The 20,472-nt window shown below is 43.6% G+C and overlaps 1 protein-coding gene across 2 annotated transcripts in view; it reads left to right on the forward strand.

Annotated features, from left to right (window-relative positions):
- Nucleotides 1-20,472, forward strand: part of dph6 (diphthamine biosynthesis 6) — an 84,952-nt gene that overhangs the window by 13,199 nt on the left and 51,281 nt on the right. The window contains exons 4-8 of one of the 2 annotated variants that reach the window (XM_071365696.1): nt 10,971-11,044; nt 11,917-12,035; nt 19,678-19,739; nt 19,998-20,092; nt 20,184-20,277. In XM_071365696.1, coding sequence (XP_071221797.1) covers nt 10,971-11,044; nt 11,917-12,035; nt 19,678-19,739; nt 19,998-20,092; nt 20,184-20,277 — 444 coding nt within the window. The remainder of the gene's footprint in view (nt 1-10,970; nt 11,045-11,916; nt 12,036-19,677; nt 19,740-19,997; nt 20,093-20,183; nt 20,278-20,472) is intronic. The other variant, XM_071365697.1, reaches the window with a different exon arrangement.

A 20,472-nucleotide genomic window follows, 5' to 3' on the forward strand; every position in this document is an offset into this window, starting at 1 on the left:
CACTGCCTCGGTCTCCTTCTAGCTGTGATAGCCCATTGTTATCTTTTCCTTTGGTCTGAGACTGACTGCTGACTGGAACAGTGACAGTCAGTGGGGTGAGATTGTGGGTTGTTTTGCACACGAGGAAGGATAGCATTACCGTTGAGATAATGGCCGTCTGTATTGTTCTCGCCCCTGTGTGGAAGTGGCGGGACAGGATCTATTAGAACCAGGCACATTTCCCTCAGACCCAACCGACATAGCTAACGGAACAGTCAGTCCCACACAAACATTAGATAAAGAGCCTAGCCTGAAGCCTTTGTAATTTGTTTGTATTTTTCTGCTTAATGTACTTTGCTCAATCTTGTTTAGTGATGATGGAAACAGATAGCCTTATCTTGGCTTGCCAAGGGCAGGAGCTGCTAAGGCTGGTTGGGTGAACATTGTTCCAAATGGAGGATTTTCCCCCCTGGCCACAGAGATGGATTGTAGACATAGCTCAGAGTTATTTGCATCAGATTGCTCAGGACTAGGCTAATATTTTCTTTTGGGCACTCTGTTTAAGAGTGGATGTTACACTTACTTTCATGGATAGTGTGTGTGTACACTATGTGAGTCACTCGCACATGGTGTTCTGAGTTGTTTGATTGGTTAAACCACCAGGGAGTCTGAGAGTTGATCATTTTCTGTTGCTTTTTTTGCTGCCCTTTTTACAGTTTTCCTCTGAGATCCACTGATAAAAGAAGAGTTAATCACCCTCGTGAAAAGTAATGTGCCATTAGCATAAATCAGACCCTCATTGCTTCATTATCAGTTCTCAGCCATTTCAACTATTTGACGAGAGATCTGGCTAAATAATAAAAAGTAATTGGAACAGAGACCGTCCGTCTTAAACAACAGCCGTTTCACACAGATACAAAAACACTCAGAGGCTCCTTAGCCCAGAGTGCTCGGAGAGCACCCTGTTGTGAAGAAGTCATTCACCTTTTTATAGCTAGCTGCCTGTCGTCGGTCAGGCCCAAAAGTGTCTGTCTGCCTTTCCCTCCTCCCTCCCTTTTGTCTGACCGACCCGATGGCTGAGGGATAGCTCTTAGTCAGTCAAATCCCACCAACCATCTACCCGAAAATTAAGCAGACTGACTTTTATGTTTTGTTTTGCAAAGCATTCCCTGAAATAAATATTTGTGGCAGCCCCCGTGCCTCCTGCAGCTAAAGCCATAACCAGCAGAAGAAAAACACTGTCTGGAGTCTGGAGTATGTAAAACCTGCATCACAGCCATATTTCCCCCCTCTCTCTCTGAAGAGGGAGGGGGCTGGGAGACTACCACGATGTCTGAGGCCCAGAACGTGAAGGGAGGACGAGTGGTCCCGAGATGTTTGGTTGTATCCTGACTGAGTTTTTCCCCAATTGACAACCTCAGCAGGAAAGCATTTGCATCTTGGAGGGGAGCCGGATGGAGAGGAGCACGTGAAGGCTTGTTGTTGAGTGACACCGGTTGCCATGGTGCGTTAGGATTCCTTATGAACCCTCCTGCAATCTCGCTGGCTGGAAGCTTCCCAGATATCCGTCTTGGTGTCTCAGACAGTCCCACCTCACCTCAGCCAACTGAGAATGTTTCAGTGACAGAGGAAGGATTAAGGTTTGTTTTATGCCCTACGGAAAAGGAGAGTCACGTCAGGCATTTGTTTATCAGGGCATGTTGTCCTGATTCTTTCTGGAGGGATGCAGATGGAGATGCAGGCTGTCTGGAACTGGTTGCAACATATCCTGTGTTGACCTGAAAATTCTAAATTTTGATCTCTTATTCGTGAATTGCAAGGATTCATAAAAAAATAGTTGATAAACCCCTATACCTTTTCCCACAGCTTGCTTCCCAGCGTTTAGTTAGTTTTCCATGCATGTTGATATGGAAACCCTTCTTGGCCCTGTTTGCTGCTGAATCCAAGGCTTTGTGCTTGGTTTGGCTCAGGCTCTCTGCCTGCCTGCCTGCCTGGCTGTCTGACGTCTGGGCCTCTGTTTACGTAACCATATATATTTAAGAGGAAACTCGTGAAACGTTAATCTCTCTACTTTTTAACCCTGATGAAGTTCTACGTTTTCCAGCTGTGCGGTGTGGCATATTTATGCACCGGCCCTATCGGTGAACACAGCTCTGTCACTGTTAATGAATCACAGCACTGCGTGTGTGTGTGTGTGTGCGCGCGCACTGCAGGCTAGAAGACTCAACAGTAACAAGCTGTAATGGCCCCAAAAAAAGCTCTCCCCTGTCTACAAACACCTCAGTGTGAATGTGTTGAAAGTGTTGCGTCTTCTTTTCCTCCAGAATCCAGCCCAGAACAGTCTGGTCATCATTCTGAGGCTGATAGGCGTCACTCATTGTGGTGACAGTGACGAGACAATGGACGATGTCATATCCCTCTATTCAGACCACACCTGGCATTAGAGACCTCTCTGAGGACCATGGTTCCCCTCTTATGAAACTCACTGACTCACTCTGTCCCGCATCATCCCTGGGACTCGTCTGGACCGTGTACAAGGCCGGCTATATGAACATCTAGTTTTTTTTCATCCGTTCTTTTCTTTACTGTTGAGGAATGACGCATGGTGAGTCATGGAGGGAACACAACCGTGAACACAAAGGAAGGGCCTGTCTGTCAACGGCTGCTTCTAACAGCCAGCTTCTCCAATTTACAGAAGGGAACATCTCAGAGTCTGGAACCACTAAAAAGGTTTTAGTTTGAGTATGTTTTACAAAGATATTCACAAAGACAGCATTCCCTATGGACAGCTTTTTAGTTATTATTGTTTTCTTGGCCCACATTTAGGATGATGAACCTCACCACCGTGCATATTGTGGTTGTTAGTATTTGTGCCAATTTTCTTGTTGGTATACCATAATATACACCCAAATCAGGGTCAAGATTTTAGTCTTCCATGCCCATATTGTTTCAAGTTTTAATGTCACATGCACTAGTACAGTAAAATGCATTTCTTGCCAGCTCTAACCTCAACAATGCAGTAATCAATAATGTAATAATAAAAATAACAAGGTAGAACAAAAACACACAATATATAAACATAAGAAATAAGAACATGATAAAGTAAGTAAGCACCGCCAATAAATCCACGATAATTGAGAATTTCAATAAGCATTTTTCTATGGCTGGCCATGCTTTCCACCTGGCCACCCCTACCCTGGTCAACACTGCACCCCCCACAGCAACTTGCCCAAGCCTCCCCCATTTCTCCTTCACCCAAATCCAGATAGCTGATGTTCTGAAAGAGCTGCAAAATCTGGACCCCTACAAATCTGGATCCTCTCTTTCTAAAATGATCAGCCGACATTGTTGCAACCCCTACTACTAGCCTGATCAACCTCTCTTTCATATAGTCTGAGATCCCCAAAGATTGGAAAGCTGCTGCGGTCATCCCCCTCTTCAAAGGGGGAGACACTCTAGACCCAAACTGCTACAGACATATATCTATCCTACCCTGCCTTTCTAAGGTCTTCGAAAGCCAAGTTAACAAACAGATCACCGACCATTTCGAATCCCACCGTACCTTCTCCTCTATGCAATCTGGTTTCCGAGCTGGTCATGGGTGCACCTCAGCCCCACTCAAGGTCCTAAACGATATCATAACCTCCATCGATAAGAGACAATACTGTGCAGCTGTATTCATAGATCTGGCCAAAGCTTTCGACTCTGTCAATCGCCACATTTTTATCGGCAGACTCACCAGCCTTGGTTTCTCAAATGACTGCCTCGCCTGGTTCACCAACTACTTCTCTGACAGAGTTCAGTGTGTCAAATCGGAGGGCTTGTTGTCCGGACCTCTGGCAGTCTCTATGGGGGTGCCACAGGGTTCAATTTTTGGGCCGACTCTTTTCTCTGTATACATCAATGATGTCGCTCTTGCTGCTGGTGATTCTCTGATCCACCTCTACGCAGACGATACCATTCTCTATACTTCTGGCTCTTCTTTGGACACTGTGTTAACTAACCTCCAGACACGCTTCAATGCCATACAACTCTCCTTCCGTGGCCTCCAACTGTTCTTAAATGCAAGTACAACTAAATGCATGCTCTTCAACCAATCGCTACCAGCACCTGCCCGCCCGTCCAGCATCACTACTCGGGACGGTTCTGACTTATGTGGATATGTGGACATCTACAAATACCTAGGTGTCTGGTTAGACTGTAAACTCTCCTTCCAGACTCACATTAAGCATCTCCAATCCAAAATTAAATCTAGAATCGGCTTCCTATTTTGCAAAAAAGCATCATTCACTCATGCTGCCAAACATACCCTCGTAAAACTGACTATCCTACCAATCCTTGACTTCGGCAATTACATTTAACATTTACATTTAAGTCATTTAGCAGACGCTCTTATCCAGAGCGACTTACAAATTGGTGCATTCACCTTATGACATCCAGTGGAACGGCCACTTTACAATAGTGCAATGTCGTTTACAAAATAGCCTCCAACACTCTACTCAGCAAATTGGATGCAGTCTATCACAGTGCCATCCGTTTTGTCACCAAAGCCCCATAAACTACCCACCACTGCGACCTGTATGCTGTCGTTGGCTGGCCCTCGCTTCATATTCATCGCCAAACCCACTGGCTCCAGGCCATCTACAGTATAAGTCTTTGCTAGGTAAAGCCCCGCCTTATCTCAGCTCACTGGTCACCATAGCAGCACCCACCCGTAGCACGCGCTCCAGCAGGTATATTTCACTGGTCACCCCCAAAGCCAATTCCTACTTTGGCCGCCTTTCCTTCCAGTTCTCTGCTGCCAATGACTGGAACGAATTGCAAAAATCACTGAAGCTGGAGACTCATATCTCCCTCACTAACTTTAAGCACCCGCTGTCAGAGCAGCTCACAGATCACTGCACCTGTACATAGCCCATCTGTAAATAGCCCACCCAACTACCTCATTCCCATACTGTTATTATAATATATTTTTTGCTCCTTTGCACCCCAGTATCTCTACTTGCACATTCATCTTCTGCACATATATCACTCCAGTCTGTATCACTCCAGTGTTTAATTGCTAAATTGTCATTATTTCGCCACTGTGACCTATTTATTGCCTTTTCTCCCTTATCTTACCTCATTTGCACACACTGTATATAGACTTTTTTTCTATTGTGGTATTGACTCTACGTTTGTTTATTCCAATTGTAAGTCTGCGTTATTGTTTGTGTCGCACTGCTTTGCTTAATCTTGGCCAGGTCGCAGTTGTAAATGAGAACTTGTTCTCAACTTGCCTACCTGGTTAAATAAAGGTGAAATAAAAATACTATATACAGGGTCAGTTCCAGTGTGTTGGAGCATCAGTGTGCTTAGTGTGTAGGGCCCTGTGACTGCATAGAGATGGTGCAAAAATGAGAATAAAATACAATATTGATTTAGTCGTTTCTGGCCCTGTCCTGAACCATCTGACCTATCCTGTTACAGTCCACTGCTTTACACTCTAACCCAAACTGCCGTTTCTCCTCACCTTCACAACCCAGAGAGCGCTGTAGATAGGTCACCTAGCTAACCTAGCTGGGGTTGTGTTGTGTAGGGAGGGAATGGCAATGATGCTGATAACACAAATAAACAGCATAGCAATTTCCCCCATCCCACTGGAAGGCTCCTGTGACTGTCACATCCATGACCATAGAGGTGTCTGATCACACCCCTAACAAGGCCCCTGGAGGGTTGTCCCAAATTTGATTAAGCACAAATTGCTTGAACCCCACGCTTTACACCCAGACCTCCAGCGCAGCACACATCGTCATAACAGAACAGGGGCCCCCTGTGTTACCCACGTGTAGCGGAGCACGGGAGAACAATCCCATTTCATTAGAACAGGCCCAGAGCAGAGCTGATATAATGGAGCCTGGGCCATTAAAACCATGTTGTGTCCAGTCACTCACTGATGGAACTATGGGGGTGGTCCGTATGACAACAAGGACACGCCGGGGCACGTGATGGTACTGTACTATGTGCCCTTGAGCAAACTGTCATTCAAGACACTTTCATTAATTTATCAGGTCGTCTTCCTGCCTAGTCATGCTATGAGGCTGGGGCAGTAACACTAACGTGCAAGAAGGCACATAAACACCGTGAGCCTGGAGAAAAGACTGACTGTGTAAATACCTGCTTCTGTATGGTATTACAATAATAACTGTTTTCAGCTAATCGTTCAGTGCAAAGGCGAACTTGCTTTATTGAATACCAGATATCTAGTGATTTTATGATAGTTACTATGGTTAATGGCTAATAGTCTGAATCGGAGGACACAGGCCCTTTGGATTAGGCCTAATTTAGAAAAAATCTCTCTGGAGTTTTGAGAATGTCATTAAGACTTCGTTTTGATCATCTACACAATCATTTAATGAGCGTTCTGATGTACTTAATGAATCTGTGAATGTTTAATATTTTATAGCTTCCTAATTGCCCTGTTTTCTATTAATTACTTTGGTCTATTAAATATTAATCCAGATGGAGTGATATGATGGATAACATGAAGTACCCTATTTAAAATGTAAGATGGAAATGGATGGTCTGTTTGATGTTCAGTAAAATACTTCCCTTAAAGAATCAGCTCTCACTTTGTAAGTGGTAAGGCTACATAGTTTCAATCAAGTTCCACACTTTGCTTGTGCATTTTTTCCTTGCATTTATATATAATTGTATTTGCATCAGTGAATCTTAGTAGTAGTAGTAGTGGTAGTAGCAAACTTTATTATCCCAGGGGGAAATTAGTTTTGCAGCACTATTACACTCAAGACACTACAGACAGAATTTGGGATAAAAGTTGGTCTGTCAATATTGATGCAAAACTTGATGAATAAGAATTCAGGAGAAGTGTTGACTCATCAAGCATTTAGTAGAAGAAGTAGATCAACATCGTGCTACATGATAGGCTTGCCTCTGTCTTTCAGATCATATCTCTGTATCTGCTCTTAGACTATAGGCCTAGCTATGCCTATGAATACAATTGAATTACACTCGGATGGTCCAACGTATGTATATATAATTACAATGTATATCACACACGCTGCCTTGAAATAGAGTTTAATGAGTGTATAATTTTTTGGGGTGAAGTATGTCTGGCAGCCTTAATCTTCTGAGCCGTTTAGAATTCAGCCCAGTCCATCCATTTTCATGGGGGATGTTTGGGGGGAGGTTTCCTTTAATGAATTTGACAATTAGTAACAGAAGTTAATGACTATGGGGCCTAGTACCCTGATGGACATGGCTGTGGGCCTGAATGTGCATGTGATCCAAGCCATATATCCTAATTAAATGCCTTTAGTTTCCTGACGACTACAGCTAGACTAGACAGGCTTTTGTTTAGACTGCCCCTGGTGGGGGTCCTTGGGGTCCTTCTGCACACCAACAGTCATGGAGGAGGAACAGAGAGCATTGTGGGAACGGTCTGAGGTAGCAATGACATGGTGTCGTTGTAGCTAGATTTTCGGAATAAGCAGAATACCCATAGCAAAGTCTAATGTCCAATAAGTCATCTTAACTGAATGTGTATTAATTGTATTGGCTATACGTTTTGACAGTTACAATAGGTTTATTGCGTTATAATTCCAATAGTAGGATATCTTTCTGGGAAAATATGTGCTGTAATTTATAGTACCGTTATCGTATATTCTACCCACAGTCCCAATGGTAACACAATCCAAACATCCTTCAGCCAGATATCACTTCAAGTTTTTAGCAAACATATAGTTCATGATCCATCTCACTCTTTTTCAGGTATTATCCAAGTATAAAATATTTAGTTAAATATGGTCAAGCAGCATGAAAACAGAGTATTTGTTTTTATAGTGTCATGAATACATGGAACACTTCTGCAATATCCGTCTCTGTAGATGTATGTATTCACACCCGCCTCACAATTATTCCCTCTGCCTGCTTCGCTTTCCCACAGCGGATGAGAAAGAATGTCTAGAATTTGCTCAATCCAAGTCGTTCAGTTTGTCCAGCGCAACGCTAGCCCCCTCTTATTCCTGGCAGTCTCGACGATAGCTATAATGGCGGCAAAAACAAAACGTCATCCAAAAATAACTCTCTCCAGAGCTTTAAGTCAAGTTATTCTTTGCATACGGTCTAGAGTTAGAGCCGGAGAGTCTACATTTTAAAAAGGGGGTGTGAGAGTTCGCTCTTCTCAATGTCTAGAATGGATTGCTAAAGTGGCTATTATTGCCTTTTTGTGATAATTATATCTGTGACGAAGCTAAGAGCCATGTAGTTAAAAGAAAGCCCACTTCATTGTTACTTGATGATTCAGGCCTCAGAGGGCCCACTTTTAATGTTATGTCTGCCTCTGGCTCCCTGAAGGACAGAGGGGAAAGGAGAGGCATTATACTGTGTTGTTTAATCAGGCCCTGCCAAGTTTACAGCTCAATGACCCAATCACATTGTCAACAGTTAGTTAGACACCCCTCAGAGACTGGCCTGTCCTCTACACACTTTTTCTCTTTCTCCCTCTTTCTCTCTCTCTCTTTCTCTCGTTCCATCTTTCTCTTTCCCTCTCTTCATCTTTCTCTCTCTCTCTCCCAAGCTTCGTTTGTCTCTTCAGGAACTGACATGTTTTTGAGGAAAAGGTTATCATATCATTAGAAAATAGTTAACAGCCCTGCGGCCTACGTAGAGTAATAGGACAATGCCTCCAGCCCTCTTGGCTCTGTGCAGTGCTGCAATGTTATCAGTCTGGAGTAATTATTGTCACAGAACTCTGAATTTCCAGAGATTGAGTTGTATTCTACATTACATTTTACACTGACTATAGTGACTTGCTGTACTGTATGTGTTTGGGCCCATCTCACAGTGCAGTGACACTCAATAGGCAGTAAAGAATCCATCACACACATACCCTAGCCTATCCCTGTACTACCCTAGCCTATCCCTGTACTACCCTAGCCTATCCCTGTACTACCCTATCCCTGTACTATCCTAGCCTATCCCTGTACTACCCTAGCCTATCCCTGTACTACCCTAGCCTGTCCCTGTACTACCCTATCCCTGTACTACCCTAGCCTATCCCTGTACTACCCTAGCCTATCCCTGTACTATCCTAGCCTATCCCTGTACTACCCTAGCCTATCCCTGTACTACCCTAGCCTGTCCCTGTACTACCCTAGCCTATCCATGTACTACCCTATCCCTGTACTACCCTAGCCTGTCCCTGTACTACCCTAGCCTATCCCTGTACTACCCTATCCCTGTACTATCCTAGCCTATCGCTGTTTGCCTGTGTGTGTTTATGTGTGCACCTCTCCCTCCTTGTCCCCTTGTTCTGCCCAGGGACTGCTGTGTGTGTGTGTCTCTCTGTCCCAACACACACAGACAGTATATTCTTTATCTGATTAGCTGACACGTCTGTGTGGAGCTCTGTGCAGTGCGGCAGCTGAGCAGAGCAGCGTCAGGCCCAAGGCAGGGCATGGATTTCATTTTAAAAAGTATCAACGGTTTACACGCCGCTCGCTTTAATCAGCATGTTTATCAGGCAGAGAGAAATTGCAGGAAGGACCACAGGGAGAAGAGGGGGGTTATCTTAAGGACCAGTAGCCTGGGAAATTGATAATGGCTACAAGGTAATTTACTGGCAACTTGTGCATCCCTCCACCGCGCCGCTGCCTAGGCCGGCCCCTCATTCTAATTACAGGCCATGTAATGCACTAATGAAGCTGCGGGGTGTGTGTGTGAGTCTGTGTGTGTGCTCTGTGCCAGTCTGGAGTGATTTCATGAGCTTGAGATTGAATACATCTCTGGGCTATGTGTATGTGGGTGGGTGGGTGGGGAGGCCAGTGCTTGAGATTGAATACGTCGCTGGGCTGTGTGGGTGGGGAGGCCAGTGCAGCCTCCCTCCAGAGTCTGTGTGTGTGGCTGTCTCCCAAGATGAATGTGATGTGAAAAAGTATCTGATTAATATTTGGCAGTGTGACAGACACATTAGCCCTATATGATGTATGTATTTCATATATTAAGTCAACGAGGTGATGCTGTGTTTTGGAGCTTGGTGTTGGTAGATGTGTGGTCTGTGGTGGGATATTAGGGGGCAGCTCTGTTTGCAGTGACAGTCATTCAGGGTTGTCATGAGGACAACATGTCTGGAGGACACTCCCTAACTACTAACTGTTGTTTTCCAGACTGGTCTCCCTGACTCACTCAGTAGCACAGTGAGTCCTTTTGCAAACTGACTAGCATAATAGTAAACTGGGTCAGTTCTGTCTCATGTGATGGGGTCTCACTGAAGAGTGTGTGTGTGTGTGCTCAGTTCTGCCCTATGTAACGGTCTCTGACCTTGCAGTGTGGTCGGACAGTTCCATGTCCAGGTCACACAAAGCTACTGATAAGAAGCAGACTGGCTCTGCTGCTCCTGTGTTAGTGTTGTTGTTCTGATGCTCCGGCTCCAGCCAGGCCCAGCCAGGCCCAGACAGGACGAGGAGTTCACCCCCCTCACTAGGGGATTTGTGCAGGGCCAGGAAAGCCTTGATATGACCATCATGTAAACATCCCCACCTATCTGATGGAGGGAAAGAACACTGTTTTCTCAGAGTGTGTGTGTGTGTGTGTGTGTGTGTGTGTGTGTGTGTGTGTGTGTGTGTGTGTGTGTGTGTGTGTGTGTGTGTGTGTGTGTGTGTGTGTGTGTGTGTGTGTGTGTGTGTGTGTGTGTGTGTGTGTGTGTGTGTGTGTCTGCGCGTGCATCTCTCTCTCCGTACGGGCTCGTGCGTGTGTTCATAGACATCGTTCTCTCATAGTGTCCTCTTTTTTTTTTTCTTCAAGTGATATTTGGATGGTTATGTGACCTTTTGGCCCAATTAGATCATCAGCAGACATCACCATGACTCTGTGACTTGTTAAAATAAACACTCATATGACGGAACAGGAAACCGTTGTGATGTGAGAGTTTAAAGTATATAGCGTTTCCTAAAGGAAGATTTTCCTCCTCCTTCCCTCTCTTCTCTTCACAGGAAAAGGAGGATGTCGAGGCGGTGTCTGTAGGGGCCATTCTTTCAGACTACCAAAGAGTACGAGTGGAAAATGTGTAAGTAGAACAAGTGTGTACACACACACACAAACAAACACACACACACACACACACACACAACTACATGCCTGAGAGACACTGTATTCCAAACAAAGATGATGTACATATGTTTACTCCATGATGTTCAGTCTAGCTGTATTTTTATGGTACAGTTGTATTACCAGAATGGCCAATGGCTTACTTACGTAATGGGAAACAATGTATTGTTATACACGACATCAGAAAGGACATGTCACTTTTTAATCTATACAGTAGGACATTGGATACAGGTGAAAGGGTTTCTATGATAGTACCTTTGGGAGAGGCCTAGTATGGGCCTCTCTCTCGCTCTCCCTCTCTCTGTCACTGTGGTAAGGTACATTCCAGCACAAGCCTCTCTCGTCTTGTGTTCCCAACACAACCACAGAGCTCTCAGCTTATGAACAAATCCTGCTGTCAGTCATGTATTGTTTCAGCCACTCACACACACTCTTTCCCTCACATACACACTCACACACCGCAGGCGTTCTCTGAGACAAAGACATGTACGCCCAAGAGTTTCGGCTCCAGTTACCGGCACACAGCCTATGTGAGTGTGTTGTGTATGCAAGTAAATGTGTGTGTGCGTGAGTGTGACACAGACAGTTATAGTGTAAAGGAGGTGCCATTTTAAGATAATTACCCCTCTTTAATTCCCCCTTTTTCTGCTGAATCTGTTGAACAAAGCCACTAGCACCAGAGACGGCTCAGAGTGTGTTCCATCTGAGCCTTGGTGTGGCAGCCTGCCCGCAAAACTAGTGAAAGTGCCCGACGCACTTTGAAGGTGTTGTGATCCTGGTAATTTTTCATTCTGACCCCTCCCTCCCTCCCTCCCTCACCTGTTCTCCCAGGTGTGTGCGACTGGGTTTGCAGCCCCTGGCCTACCTGTGGCGCCGTGACCAGGCAACCCTGCTCTCCGAGATGATATCGTGTGACCTCCACGCCCTCCTCATCAAAGTGGCCGCCTTCGGTGTGTCTCTCTCCTTTTCTCTTTCTCTCTCTTTCTCTCTCTTTGATCAGGGCAGCGGGTGAGCAGTCTAAAACCGCCCTTCTCTCATTGCCGGCTTAGTGCTCTGCTCTTTTCTCAGTCCAAAAGGTACAGGTTAAGTAGGAGAGTTTGTTAGAGGGGAGTGAGGAGAGTTTGAGATTGAGAGCGGGGAGGGAACGGGAGGTGGAGGGTTTGTGTTACCAAAGAGAGAAAGAGAGAGTAATGTGCAATGTTCCGAATCATCAATCTGTGGTTTTTAGCAGCAATGTTGAGACTTGTGCCAGGGGGCAAAGGCAGCAGAGTGGAAAAGAATATGAATAGAAAGATAAGAAGCAGAAGGGAGGAGGAGTGACGGGGGGGGGTCTTGGCAGTTGAGCAACTGTACAGGTGATTGCACAGCGCATTAATGAAACCTGTCAATAACACCGCGCAGGCGTCCCTATTGTGGTGGGAGGCCAGTGTTGCGTACCTCACAGCTTTTGCATACCTCATAACTTATGGGCCGTGAAGAGTAGATTAGAATCTAGTATATATCTCATTTAAGCTCCGGCACAAAGGGAAAAGGTTAAAGTATCGTCACCTAGGTTTGTCTTCTTGGCCAGTGTGGAGCCTGGGGGATAGAAGGATTGGTTTGCAGAATAAGAGGAGAGAAAAGTGTTCTTTCTTTGTTTTCAGTGTGCTACCTGTATCTACTTGACAGTTGAGTTGGATCCCTTTGATAGTGAAAGTGATAAATTATAATTATGTGGCAAATGGTTATTTTTACTTTGAAACGACTTGTGGTGATAGATCATTATGGAGACACTGTTTACATGCTCTTAAGTGCTTGTTGTCGCCTTCAGGAGCAATCAGTTGAAAGGGGTGCCAGCTAGACTGATGACCTAGTGAACTGAATGTTGTGACATGTGCAGGTTTCTAGATGTCTCTCAACACCATTGAAATGGTCACTGTTGGAATGTAGTTCATCATTTACCTGCATTATTAGTCTTCGTATCTATGACTATTTCTCATTTTTTACGTTTGACTGTTTGAAGTGTTATTAGTCTTTTTTTCCCCTGTTCAAACTTGAATCTTTCACTTTTTAAAGAGAGAGATGATTGCAAGAATCCAATTCTGAGCCTGTTCTAATTTTACTGACAAGATCATTGTGTTCTAGCATCTCCGTAAAGTAAACGTGTTATCATTATGTTCTTTCTCCAAGTGAAGTCCCTTTATCTAGCTTTATCTAACACATGCTTTTGACTTGTGTACTCCACTTGGGTTACTTCTTCTCCCTTTGATGTCAATGATCACACTGTCCTTTCTTCCACCCTGTTTGAACGCAATCAACCGAGAGAATGTTAGAGAGGATAGTAATTATGCTAATGCAGGGCTTTTTAAAACAACGTCATCTTCATTTGGTCGCCGAGACAAAGCCTCTTTGTGTCTGGCCCAGGAATGCTGCTCTGCTGTATATTGCTGCTCTCTGCTATCGCCCCAGCATCGCTAGTCCCTTCAAATGACCGCCCAAAGTCATTCACAGCCAGAGAAAACACCTCACCTTAAAAGCTTAAGTCCCCCAGTGACCAGGCCACCGTACTGCCAAGCTTTCAACCCCTTCTGTTAACACATAGGATACTCCTCTAAAAGAAAAAAGAAAATTCCACACATTCATTTTGTGAGTGTGTGTTTGTTTGTGTGTATTTTGTGTTTTGGCTACAGGTAGAAGGGGAAGATGTTATCGTGGTCCCTGACTCCTCACCTGTCCCGAGGCAGGGGTAATTAGAAATGAGAGAATTTAATGGGGCCGCGAGCGCCTCGGGCCCTTTTAAGGCACCACTCAAATAATTGCAGCTTTGGTTCGAAGCAGGTCTGAGCAGCGAGGTGTGCTGTTTGGGGGGGTATTGGGTGACAGATGGGTGTACCTGAGGGGATGAGGTAGGGGGCGAGGGGGATTTGCCTTCGCAGACCTCAGGAAGAGATAATAACAGCTCTCTCAGGGTTAAAGGTCAAAGCCACATCTGAAATGACAGAGAATGCTGCGATGTTAGAGATGCTTCTGGTTCATCTGGCACTGTCTGCAAGATAGCTTTTTCTTTGTGGGGGATGAAGGGATAGATACTGGGTGGTAGTTTCAGTCTCATATTCCTTCATTGCCTACTTAGAGAGACAGGTGAGAAATGTATGGTAAACCGCATTTCCTACTGCTTTTGCTTTTTGGGGGGAAGGGAAGAGATTTTGAAGGTGACAAATCCCTATTGTCAAAAGACAGCTGTCCAAAAACTGGATGATCCTGTAAATGAATTCTCAGGAAGCGCTTATTTTCATACTGACGTTACTCTAATCCACAGTTGGAGAGAAAAGAGAGAAAGAACAGACAGAAAAAGATTATTGTCACATTTCTGTCTCCTGATATCCTATGTAGTGAAGGCTATTGCATGTCTTAAGATATTGAGCACAGCAGAATATTATAAAGCCAAATAAAAATTTCTCTAAATATGTATTAGATGATCATTAAGTTTTACCTGAGTTGGGTCCTCATTGTTTTCACATACAGCACAACCGCTCTCTTCTTAGCAAGTGATAATTGGCAATTCCAAATGCCAGTATTAAATATTAATGTAATTAGTTAACTGATTGATTAGTGTTGGTGTGTGTGGGTGCACATGCAGGTTCAGCATTCTCTGCAGCAGCTAATTGCTCTGCAGCTTTAGCGATAATTGCCATTTTTGAAATCAAGGTTTCTCCGTCGGAAACCTTTTATCACATTGTGAGCTGAGCTCTACCCTTTGCGCTAGGCCTTCCTTTGTGTTCTGAAAAAATAAAACATGGACTGATTTGCATTCACTGAAGACCATACTGTAGCTACTGTTTAAAACCATGGACTAATTTAGTTATTTCAGAAGGCCTAATGGTTGGTTTAGTTTTTAGACAATTGTCTATTTGAAATGCGATGTTGTCTTGTCTACTGTCAGAAACACCAAACTTCTTTGAAGGCGGAGGAATAGATATGTTTTCTTCTAAAAGTCAAGTCAGCTTCCATTGTCCTTTCAATGGCCGGGGCCAAATTAGCCTTGAAAGACAAGCAGTGCCATAATTTGCTGTTGACATTTGATGTACCACTGACAGTAAAGCATTGTGATGAAAACAATTAAAGCAACTTTAACACAGTGACAGTAAACGCTAAACCGTCAGCCTCAGGTTGCACAGCTTAACCTTGACTCAGGTCACAGACCGCCGTTCCACCCCTCCTTTCCTCCATCACGTTGGGATGGAAAGTTGCTAACAACAGAAAGACAAAAGAAAGTGGAGGATTAGTCATTTAGGCTTGACATGCCAAGTAACAAGACTCCTTTTTTTACCTGTCTATTGGCTCATGTGACCTGACCTTGTGGGGCCAGTTCAGTCATATACATCTCTGTCAACAATGTTATTTTTATTTGTCACATGCGCTGAATACAACCTTACCGTGAAATGTTACTTACATGCCCTTAACCAACAGTGCAGTTCAAGAAGAGTTAAGAAAATATTTACCAAATAAACTAAAGAAGATAGTAACACAATAACATAACAATAACGAGGCTATATACAGGGGGTACTTGTCCCGAGTCAGTGTGCAGGGGTACAGGTTAGGGGTAATTTGTACATGTAGGTAGGGGTAAAGTGACTATGCATAGATAATAAACAGCTCGTAGCAGCAGTGTACAAAACAAATGGGGGGAGTCAATGTAAATAGTCCATTTTGCTGCTAGAATGGATACATCAAGACCAAGAGTCAAGGGCACCTATTGGAGTCAAACAATACAAAAGTAAACATGGAACTCCATTCTGTATCATTGATACCTCCTCTTTATTGTCAGTTAGTGTCTTTTCCCAAAAGTCAGGGACAACATCTGTGTAAACCTTGCAATAAGGTTTTAATTGCCCACAATATCTTTTTATTTAAATGTGTTGGATATAACAGATTCCATCTTTGAGGCGGGTGCTGCTCTATTCACCCTGCCTATTATTCCTCTCAGAGACATTGAATTTCAGATAAGAGCTTGGACGCATTTCACATATAACCTCAATCTTATCATCTTTTGTTTGTGGCAGCATCCCTCCCTTTCTTTCTCTTTCTCTCTCCCCCTGTAAGATGAGGTGATACTGAACAGCTATTGTTTTCACTAAGGTCTTTGAGAGCGTTGTTCAAAGGCTTGACGCGGCTCACCTTCTAGCGGGAGATGCTTATTTCATGCATTTAAAAGCTAACATGTTTCACATCCTGAATCCAATTTTCTCTCCCTTTTCTCTCTGAAGGCAGGGATTAAAGCCAAGCTGTCAGTCGGCAGACATGCCAGATCTTAAGACGACTCGTGGATGGCTGCGATATTCGGCTCTGGCATTGGCAGTATCTAGAATCTCTCTCCCAGGTTTTAATGTAGCATTAGGTGCAATGTAGCAGAGTGCCAAGGACACTGAGCAGAAGAACACAGCTAGTTTAAATTAAGAAGGTAACTCATGCTGTAGGTTTACATGAATCATTTGATGAAGGGTGCTTAGGCTTTTGCCAGTGGGTAAAAAGTATACACAAGGTTTTGCTGTTGAAATAATTGGCTGTGGCTATATAGGTCTAAGAGAGACCCACAAGCAGAGGTCAGTAAAAGAGTGAGAACCCCTTTTCTGTTAACACTGCCTTTTTTTCAAACATTTTGTTTCAAAGATCAGTTTATTATGCATCATTTCAAATGTTTTTGTTGTAGTAGTCTAATAAGCAGGTAGTAATGGATATGATGGTGTCCTTTCCATACAATTTTTTTGTGTACAGCATAACCATCAATACACTTACAGAACACACATTTCTATACAGTATTTGCAAAGTTTTACATGTCATGTAAAGTCTTAAAAATATTACTGACGTGATTGTTCAAATAGGGCAAAACCTCTCTTTTTCCACACTAATTTCAAGCTTTGGCAGAGTAATTTTGTGAACACTGTACCCCTTAAAACGTGTTTCCTCATTACCCCACTCTCTGCTTTGAAAAGTTCACTGAATTTAATTGCGGTTTTATAGGATAATACGGGATAAAAAGCCTTTTAAGGGCCAGCTATTCCTTTTGTCTCCCAGGAAAGCTTCCCTCTCTTAAAGTGCGGCCAACCTGTCTCTGGCGGCAGACAAATGGCAGCTTCTAGTGGGCTTATTTGGGTTTAATGTGGCATAATGAGGTTATGTAATTGGGTTTAGGTCAGGTTGTAAAACAGGTTGAGAGGAGATGGGGATGTGAAGACCATGTAACTGAGTGCAGTGTTAAGATTGCTGGATGAAGCTAACAGTAACAATGTGGTGGGCTGGGCTCACAGTACGTAGCCACTGAGTAACACTCACAAAATGTGTCCAGTATGGATTCAGTTAGGCCTATCTTATGGTTCAGCAAGTAGAATATAAACAGATTTTTGTTGCCATTATTCATTAATTGGGGGAATTTCATGAAGTTGAAACTACTTTTATGTCATTGGAAGATTGGCAACACAAGTCTGAATAGATATATACTGTATGGTATATTATCACTTATTCCTGTCACGCACATCTCTAAGCGCTTGCCACCTCCCTCCCTGTAAATATCAAATCATGTATCATATATTATTTAAGGCTAGGCAAAGTTAATGAACACATTAAAAAAAGCGACATCCCCTCAGCAATTTGAAGCCAATCATTAAAATTTGTTAAAAGGCATGACTAATTAAAAAGGATATTTAAATGGGATTGAATTTTAATGCTTTTTCTCTTATTACCTTTGTGCGGGGTTAAGATGAGAGGGTGACGAGATTAGATATTCTCATACTAATTAAGGCCACAGCTCCCCTGGGTGGAGAACAAGGGCCTGGCTCATTTTCTCCTTCCATCCCTCCTCCTGGTCTTCCCTCGCTCCTTCACATTGCCGGACCATTGGAGGCTTGGGAGGCCTAGTTGAGGCTTAACTTGAAACCCACTTTGGGATGCTGCATGCCCCTCCACAGAGCTACCGTGGAATCTAACCTTGACCTTTTGAGGTTGTCAGGACAGGAAGATAATATAGTTTCTCATGTTATGATTAACTTTTGCCTTCTAATTGCATAGAAACTTGTAAATGAGCAGGATTAAATACATTTGAATAGGATAATGAATGTTCAGAGGTTTTGATAACCAAATATATCAGAACAGAATACTGTGGTGTTTGTTGTGTTGGGACTTATGTCACAATAGCATATCAGTTTGTTATACTGTAGGTAATTACTTGTTTGTTAATGTGTCAGACTATGTATGAAGAGCCACACTGAGAAGACATTGGATATGGGTGAAACTAAGTGAGCCACCAAAAAGCCTCTCAGTCACATGAAGCTGAACATGGCCTTGCTAATCTTGTCTATGGTAGTCTCCATGGCTATAGAATCAGATAGGCTAGCTAGATTGGATTGGCTGAGGCTCTAGCATGAACAGGAAACCACATTAGGATAATTTATATGACGCCTCCTTGGTCATTGTGTTCACCTGGTTTCACCTTTACTCCCATCTGTTGTCTAGCTGTTTGTCTTTGTTGTGTCTGCTGAGTTACATGCTGTCTCATTGGCTGTTTGAGGTAAAGCGCAAGTAGGGTCACCTGGGGTGATACCATAAGTAGCTTGTTTGTTTACTTTGAGGATCAGAGTTGTTTATTCTCAGGAGATATCGTGTGACCTCATCGGCCTCCTCATCAAAGAGCTAAAGGTTGGAAAGGAGGCTTCATCAGGAACAGGTGTCAGAAAAAGTTTGACAGGTGGACGCGGGATTTTGTGTCACGCAGAGAGTAAAACCATAGACACTTAGAGTGGAACACAGGCTGTTAGTGCCCTTAATGCACAAGTACTGCAACTTAATTGACATGCTAAGCCATTAGTACAGCCATGGTGGCTATTACTGGCTAATGTTGGAACGTCTAAGAATTGAGTGACTGCCTGGCTTATACATTCAAAGGTGGGGTCTTTTTGTTCTCTAAACTTTGATCTGAAGTAAAATTAGGACGAAGAAGCTGAAGTAAGAGGTAATGGTGTTCTTGGAATGTGGCACTGGTGGGTACTGGCTGGGTAAACAGACATAGCACTCTTCCTCCTTTCCTCCTGTTTTTCTCTCTGCTGCCCCACACAAAGCTGAGGGCCTGTGAGTCACTTCCATGCACCGTGTAAGGGGAAGGAGAGTGGGAAGGCAAATAAACAGGATATCTCTCTCCCTTTCTCTCCCTCTCTCCCTTTCTCTCCCTCTCAGAGTTTAGGTTATCAAAGGGAACCAGATGAGGGGTGCTTCTCTCTTTTCGCCCCGCTGAGACTGAAAACTGTTACCCTTACCCGGAGAGATCTGTGTACACTACTTGCAAAGTCAAATAAATAGATCCAGTGTGGAGGTTTACGGGTGTGTCTGTGTGACTGCCCGTAAAGCATCAGCGCCTGTCATCTTCAATCACTGTTCTCTGTCCCTGATCAGGCCTCCCTCTCTCCTGTGTGTGTGTGTGTGTGTGTGTGTGTGTGTGTGTGTGTGTGTGTGTGTGTGTGTGTGTGTGTGTGTGTGTGTGTGTGTGTGTGTGTGTGTGTGTGTGTGTGTGTGTGTGTGTGTGTGTGTGTGTGTGTGTGTGTGTGTGTGTGTGTGTGTGCGCAGGGCTGGATCCTGAGAAACACTTGGGGAAACCTCTGGCTGACATGGAGCCCTATCTAACTCAGGTCAGAGCATTACCTCACCAAGCTGGATCTGGCTTTGTTATATACTTATGTCACCCTGAATGAACTCACTAAAGAGTGGCCTGCTTTCAAACTGTTACTGCTTTCTTAGCATCATTGAGTTTAATCTAAAGACTCAATATATGACCAACAGTGATGTTTTGGCTAGTGTTTCAAACATTTAGATTTAGAGTAAAGTGATGGCTTTTAGGCTGGATCTTAAAATGAAATGATTATGAACATATTGTTTTTGTTGGACAGCTTTCTGAGAAGTATGGAGTACATATCTGTGGAGAAGGGGGCGAGTACGAGACATTTACTCTCGATTGTCCTCTGTTCAAGAAGAGACTTGTTATGTAAGTCCAGCATTGAAAGTTGTATCTTTCTTGAAATGAATGTACAGACAAGAAAGTATATACTAATAATAGTTTTTTCATCTTTCTGCAGTGATGCTATGGAGACAGTGATCCACTCTGCAGATGCCTTTGCTCCGGTTGGCTACCTGCACTTCAGTATGATGCACACAGAGGACAAGGTGAATGTAAGTCTTCCTTCTTGCAGAGTTGGGCTATTTTCATGTCAGCGTTTAGTGGTTTCAGTTGAATATGTAAATGCAATTCAATGTTTTACTTTATAATATTAAGGATATTAACATAAATAAATTTGTCTTGCACACCATTGATACAGAAGTCACTCGGTAAACAGAATAAGTAGAATTGAACAGTTCCTAATATTT

The sequence above is a fragment of the Salvelinus alpinus genome, chromosome 25, assembly GCF_045679555.1.
Source record: "Salvelinus alpinus chromosome 25, SLU_Salpinus.1, whole genome shotgun sequence".
NCBI classification, from domain to species: domain Eukaryota; kingdom Metazoa; phylum Chordata; class Actinopteri; order Salmoniformes; family Salmonidae; genus Salvelinus; species Salvelinus alpinus.